The sequence below is a fragment of the Vanessa atalanta genome, chromosome 2 (genome assembly GCF_905147765.1).
Source record: "Vanessa atalanta chromosome 2, ilVanAtal1.2, whole genome shotgun sequence".
NCBI lineage: Eukaryota > Metazoa > Arthropoda > Insecta > Lepidoptera > Nymphalidae > Vanessa > Vanessa atalanta.
In genome coordinates, this window is record NC_061872.1 from 158,429 (window position 1) to 166,028 (window position 7,600).

General features: G+C 33.4%; 1 protein-coding gene across 1 annotated transcript; it reads right to left on the reverse strand.

The window, feature by feature from the left end:
* Positions 1-1,504: 1,504 nt before the first annotated feature.
* On the reverse strand, positions 1,505-6,698 carry LOC125072567 (zinc finger protein 239-like). The gene is made up of 6 exons (XM_047683200.1): positions 5,973-6,698; positions 5,559-5,693; positions 5,064-5,308; positions 4,484-4,603; positions 4,268-4,368; positions 1,505-4,176 (listed from the first exon to the last, which is right to left on the reverse strand). Exons 1-6 carry the CDS (start codon positions 6,539-6,541, stop codon positions 3,613-3,615), a joined length of 1,734 nt encoding a protein of 577 aa, XP_047539156.1. The 5' UTR covers positions 6,542-6,698; the 3' UTR covers positions 1,505-3,612.
* Positions 6,699-7,600: the final 902 nt, after the last annotated feature.

The following is a 7,600-nucleotide window of genomic DNA, read 5'->3' on the forward strand; positions in this document are numbered from 1 at the left end:
TTTAGGTTCGGAACTCTAAAAAACAAGGGAAATCGTTAATATATATTAAAAACAGCAAAGGTCTTAAAATTGAACCGTGTGATACAACTATTCGTGCCAGGGTGCCAAATTTATTTTTTCAAATATATATATATATATATATATATATATATATATATATATATATATATATATATATATTAACGTAATACTTATAAAAAAATATATTTTGATCGTTTTTATTACCAGACTTAAATAATGAAATTACTTTACTTAATTTCAATAGATCTGGAAAAGTATCAAATTTTAGACATTTTATAATATGATAATAAAATGACAGCTAAATCGACTGTTTCGTAAATCATTTTAACTGAAAAGCCCATAAATTGCTTGTGTTTTACAATTTCAATAATTTTAAAGTTTTTACTACAATATTATATTTTAGATTTAGGAGATTCCTTTATCCATACAACTGGCTAAAACAAAAAAAAAACAAAAGTCGCGAAACCGAATTAAACCGCCATTCTTATTTGTTATTTCTTTTCGGTCGCGGACAGTAAGGTCGATATTGGCGCGATTTGTAATTTGTTAAAAGTGTTATTTGTGTTTTATTTGTACTGTAAAGCTCAACTGAGCAATTAATTTACTTCAAAAGTATGATTTCGTGATTTATTTATGTTAAGATAAATTCGAAGTTAGAACTATTTGGTTTGTTAGTAAATTGTTTAAACTTATATTCTTGTTTTTTATTTTACCTTATTCTCAGTTTTTGTTTTTTTTTATTTTTAAATTTTACCTTATTCTCAGGAACGTAAGCCTAGGGCAACACTGGGCATTTACTAGAATATTAAAAAAAATACTCTTCGAATTTCAAGATCAAATTTCATTTAGCCAGTGTCTCAACTATATTCTATATTGTCCCGAGTAGTTTTCAACTTATTATTAGATTTTAAAATTCTATTTTAATTATATAACGTTCGAGCCGTTTGGCAAAAGTGTTTAAATAACTTGGATTTATTTTTAAAAAATTGAGAAATTTACATTCACGGCCAATGATGTTCTAGCAAAATATCATTGTTCACGGCTATATTTCATTTTCAATTTCATATAATTTATTTCTACTTAAATATAAAAAAAAAAATTGAACCATATTTGGATCCTTTATTTATTTTTTTATATTTAAGTAGAAATAAATATATTATATATTTTGGTAGTAATAAGTAAAGATTGAACAGTAAGAACATGACAAGAGTAATGTAAAAGCAAGCGCTAATTCAAAAATAAGAGGGTTCTCTTCTGAAGTATCAGTGTTGGTATTTGAATTTATCTTTAGTCTTCTTGTAGTGGGAATAGGTTATTAATTAATTAAGTTACAAAAAAATTAAATAATTTAGGCATTGCAAATAATGACCGGCATTAGCATGACTGACTGACATGACAAAATTTTCATGACTTTCATTTTACTGCTCAAGAAAGTTCTATAGGATTATAAATAAATAACACAGAATTTAATGAAATATTTTAATATAATATCAGTTACGTATGTTACATGTTCGAGAAATATTGTCGCCTTATAATGTACAGATACGAGCGGGGTGTACTGTTAACGTTCGACAACATTAATTGATTGATGGTTTTAAATAATAATAATATAAGCGAGTATGCGAGTGTGTCGTAACTGCTTGAACTCAAGTGTACGAACACGATATAATATCATATCGTGTCCGTACACGGAGGAGGAGATAGAAATAATAAATTAGATAATAGTATGTGGATAATTTTGATTATAATTTTAGACCAACAGTAAAAGGTTACCAGCGTTCTCGAAGTTATGTTCATTTTTGTTAAGCATCTACAAAGATTGTGTGTAAAATCAAGCACTTATTTTTAAATTCATTCGGCATTCGCATACATTTATTTAAATTAACGATTTACTTAATTTTAAGACAATAATTAATCCATCGTTGGTTGTGACATCCATCAGTGTTCTGATTCTCGTATCGCGCTGTAAAAGCGAACGCATTCCTATTCCCAATCTAGCTTCCTTTACCCTGATCGCGAATCGCTGTCGACCTTTTACTATTGGTCTGAGTCAAAAATATGTTTTATGAATTTTCATCCAAACGTTTTCGTAGTTTAGATTTATAATTTTTAGTTATTATAAACAATAATAACATATAAAGTACAATAGACTCTCGGCTATGTACTCAATATTGAATTCAAATCATGTAAAATATTAACAATGTTTGTATTTTTATAATTAACTTAAGAAACACTAGCGTATAATATACTGTACACGATACCAGTAGAAAAATATTATTCGAATTATATTTATTTGATAATAAACTTATGAATAAAGTCAACATAACCTATCTTACATTTTGTCGTCTTAGCGCTACCTATTATATACATTTAATTAAAGTGACTGTTATAACATAATATGAGTTTCATGCAATATAAAATAATAAAGATAATTCACCTTAACTCCTATTGTCACATTTTATCATTACTCAACTGAATTTTCTGTTTTCAATTTCATATTGCACAGGAAATATTTATACATAATAAAAGAAGTATACAAATATTTCTCAATAACAAATAGTCAAATGTCCTCTTCTAAAACACATTTTGTAACACATTTAAAATCAAATTAAACATTTCTTAAAGGAGATCTCACTATGAGTCCTCACCAAAAATATTGAATGATTGTAATACAACTAAATGAATACTTTTGTAAAGAAATATAAACTATAAACTTGAATATGCATTTCATTATATGATACAATAATAATTTGTTTTTTTTTTTTGTTACTTCATTAACAATGGTTTATTTATATTTAATAATAATTTCATTTTTAAATACCACATACTTGTACTATCTTCATTTAAGACAACAAAGGAGATAATAATGTACAACAATTATACAAGTCATTGGTCTTTTACCGTGCAGTGTGCATCATAACTGTGTATGCACTGTGAGCTTTTTCAAATGTATCCTGTGTAATTAAAACATAGTTGACTATGTATAGATTACATAGTTTAGATTTGTTATTACATAAAAAAGTATGAAAAAGATTTATCTTATTAACAAACTAAACCCTTTTTATTCATTCAATACCCCATGACATTGTCATTTATTATCGGATACAATTTGCACACCAGACATTTGTACTGTGTGTCCTACCTAATACCTTCACTTCACTGGTACCAACGACTTTGGGAAGTTTAAACACAACCGCATTAAGCCATGAAGCTTATTTGGACAAACAAAAATATTAGCTTTTTATATGTATGTTTTTGTAACATTAAAATTCTTGTTTTATTCTGATTTTAATATTTTGATTGTTCCTGAAATTTTATGACATTCTTGCCCTCACAGTCAATCATATTCATTTGTTTCATTAGATTTAATACTGTCTACAAATAGAACCGCAGCTAGTTCTAAACGAGCATAATTTATTGAAAAATGCATAAATATCATGTAAATAATAAAGAAGAAAATTCGTCTCATAATCGGGGACCCATCTGGTGAGCATGTTCTTGTATGATTCAGTGAGTCTAGGAAAGATTTCATATCAGTAGGAATAAAAGTTTACCTCAATACGCACACACGTGGTCCAGCCGAGGTAAGTGCTAGTGCGAGTAGTCGGCGCGCAGGCCGAACTCGACGGCGTAGACGCCGGCCCACGAGCTGGCGGCGCCGGCGCCGGCGGGCGCGGCGGGCGCGGCGGGCGCGGCGGGCGGGCTGCGCTCGGGCTTGCAGTCGGGCTCGCGGCGCTGCGCCTGCGCCTTGAGCAGCTTGCTCATGGTGTTGCGCGGCGTGGGCGGCGGGCGCTCGAGCGCGCGGCCGTGCGCGGCGCCGGCGTGGCGCTCCAGCTGCACGCGGCGCTCGAAGCGCTCGGGGCAGAAGGCGCAGCGGAAGAGGCGGCGGCGCGGCTGCAGCGCCAGCGCGGCGCCCTCGCCCGCGTGCGCGCGCGCGTGCGCCGCCAGGTTGTAGCGCTCGGAGAAGCGCTTGCCGCACACGCCGCACTCGTGGCGCTTCTCGCCCGAGTGCACGCGCTTGTGGCGCTTGAGGTGCGAGCGCGTCATGAGCGCCAGCCCGCACACGTCGCACGAGTGCGGCTTCACGCCGGAGTGCGACAGCTTGTGCATCTTGAACGACGACGTGTGGATGAACGACTTGCCGCACAGGTCGCACTGCAACGGGGACACGGCGCGCTCAGTATCGACCGGAGAACCGATTCGAACCCGACCGGGTGAAACCGGCGAGGACCGACGCTGGACTCACCTGATAGTTGAGTTTTCCCGTGTGGATATTATTGTGCCTCTGCAGGGCACCTTTGGATGGAAACAGCTTATTACACTCTTCACATTTCCAGTCGCTGATACCTAAAATGTACATCGAACTGAATTTAATCCTTTATCTAATGAATCGGTGCTACGCTCGTCGTCAATAGTAATTAAAATGATCTACTGAGGAGCAGACCCCGTCACGCCGGGATACCTTTGTGCATAGCGACGTGTATGTCGCAGGCTCGCTTGTGCTTGTAGTGCGCTCCGCACACTTCACAGATGTATGGCGGCTTGGAGTCGTCGTGCTTCAGCTTGTGTTGCTCCAGTCTCACTGAATCACACAATGACAGCTTTAATTTAAGCCAGTGTTTTATAATTTTTTCGAAAATCGTCCATAATTGAATAGGAAAACATAATGAATTTTCATATTTCGAATTATTTTACTCTGATTTGAAACTCCAAGCAACAACATCAGAAAAATATAAGAAAATGGACTGACACAAGAATATCAAAAATCGAAGTATCTAAGAACTTGTCATTATTTACATAGATCAACCTCACTTACAGTGCAGAGCTAGATATTGATTGACTAAGTAGAATCCTACTTCAGTAGGATTTAATTTAATAACAATAATGCTAATAAAGCTTCAGCTTTTATTAGCATTATTGTTATTATATGATGGTCAGTATAAATGTAACTTCTATTATATGGTAATAAAAATTAAGAGACCTACCAAAATGATGTAATGGTGATGGTGAATTAATAATATATGAGTTAATTGCCAACTTACCGAGTGATGTATATTTAGCATTGCACTGATCACATTGATGAATAATCTTTGGATCTTTCTTTTTCTTTACAGTGGAACTGCTACCATTTTTTCGTTTACCTCGACCAAGCAATTTGCTTCTTTTACTGTGCTTGCCGTTGCTCAGCTCGTCAGGTACATAGTTTGAACTTTCATCATCATCATCAAAACCTTCAGCTTCAACTTTAAACATTTCATCAAAATTATTGAAAGTTGGACTTTGGGATCTGAAATCACAAATATGTCCTTTAAAAAAACTTGGTATACAATGAAAAGGACAATGACGTACTTCTCTCATTAATCTATATCTAAACTCGAAACAAAAAAGCAAAATGTCTTGAAATCTAATATCAAAGAACATAATGTCATCATTATAAATTTGTTTACTTTTTTATACCTTTAAACAAATAACTGGTTGTATATCATCGATTTTAACACAAAGAATGAATGATATATCATACACAAAGCACTATTCACCTGTCTGGTGACTCCTCTTTCTTGACCTTTTCAATGTGTATAGAGCCTGGTAGAGTATGTAAGAGCAGCATGTGAGTGGCCAAGGCCTCTGGGCCTCCCGCCTCCCCACTCACCTCGCATTCCGTACACTGCCAACTGTTATACATATTTTATTAATATTTTTAACTAGCTAATAATTTTAATTTTGTTACATATATTTAAATACATAGCATTCTAAAGAAGGTATAAAACTGAAGGTAAGCTATACAATGAGCTTGGGCAAAATTATTATTCATTTTATAAAGAAAAAGTTGTACTTTAAAATTAGTAAAAAAACATATATATTATGAAAAAATATTGCAGCATAAAAATAATTATGATCAGATAAGTGTAATAACTAATAATGCTTATTAAATATTATGAATACCACCACACCTGTCATCACAAAGTTTGCTGCGCACTTTCCGCTTGCTATCTGTGATTGTTTTCTTTTTTCTTTTGTCAAGTTTTCTATGACGTTTCTTTTTTGTGAGGGATAAAGGTTCGTCTTCCGAGTCGTCATCGAAATTTTTGTCGATATCCAAACTTTCATTTTTCACAGGATCGAGTGACACAGATACTTGTATATTTTGTGTTACAAATAATGGGTTCTTGCTGAGTATGGATTGAAACTCCTCTTTTAACTTTAAATATTCTATTTCTGCGCGTTCTAATATATTAACTAGATTGAGGCACGTTTTACAAATGAACTTGGAACCGTTTGTTGATTTCCCGATATCGTTTAGTGTAAATTTACATAAATAATCATAGAGAGTAGTTCCCGCAGCGGTATTCGTGGTACTCAAGTCGCAATTCTCTGGCGTCCGGTTCAGGCACACCAAACAGTCGACTAGTTCCTGCTTTACGGTTATTTCTTGTTCCTCTTTTACACCCAAAACTCCATTATCTTTCGGTAAGCTCTTGTTCTCATCTCTGTTGCTATTCATTGAGCAGACTTCAGTCATTTTGCAACCGGTTTTTAATTATGTTCAGTGGAATCATTACACAAATGTAGTTCGTAAAATATTATCATAACGAATAAATTGGATTGTTAATAATTACTATAATAAGAGGAAGAAAAACAAAAACTAGCGATTTGTTAAACTTTAAGTGACATGACAATTACATGACATTTTCATATAAACAGGCTATATCAATGCACATTGCACAGATAACGAACAGTTTCTTCAACAACTGACCTTATCTTCTCTTGACAACGTATTAATATCTTATATATTATATATTACGTGTAGCCAATAACCATTCACTCAAGAGTTTCGTCAAACCGTAAAAGTTTGTACAAATATAATATCGAGGAAAAAACCTAAACTGTCTTGGTTTAGTTAATACTTTTTGAGTTGATTGTTTTACTGTTATATCATTGTAATTATTATACACTTAATAATAAGAATTAAATTTGTAATAAGATGATCAACGGTAGCAAATCCGATGGAACGGCAAATCGTAAAAAGTAATTTCGTATTTTATTGGCAAGAACGACAATATCTAATATTGTTTTTTGGCCCAATTCGAGCTTTGAATTGGTTTGCGTTTTCGCTTTATAAAGTTAGCCACTAGACTAACAATAGCAACTCAGTCATTATTAAATTTATGTCATATAATGCATGCAAATCAAGTAATAAATAACAACACTAGGGTTTTTTAACACCCATATTATAATCATACACTTGTAATATAATGTATTAATGTATAAAAATTCAATTCATTAATTATGGTAAATATCGAATCGAATAATAAGTCACACTCAATACATTCTGAGTTGAAACATGCAAATAAATGATTATTGGGTGTTTCTGTTAAATAAATTGACATTGTTATGAACAATTATAAATGTTGTTAGTATCAATTGAAACTATTACATTACTAGGTAGAAAGAGTTTTGAATTGAAGTTGATTACAATATATTAATATAATCGTCAATGGCAACACTATATTAATATTGTAAATTTGGATTTTAGCTACTGGCTAGTTTTCAGTTTAGTTTACGGTAAGCACTGTTAGTG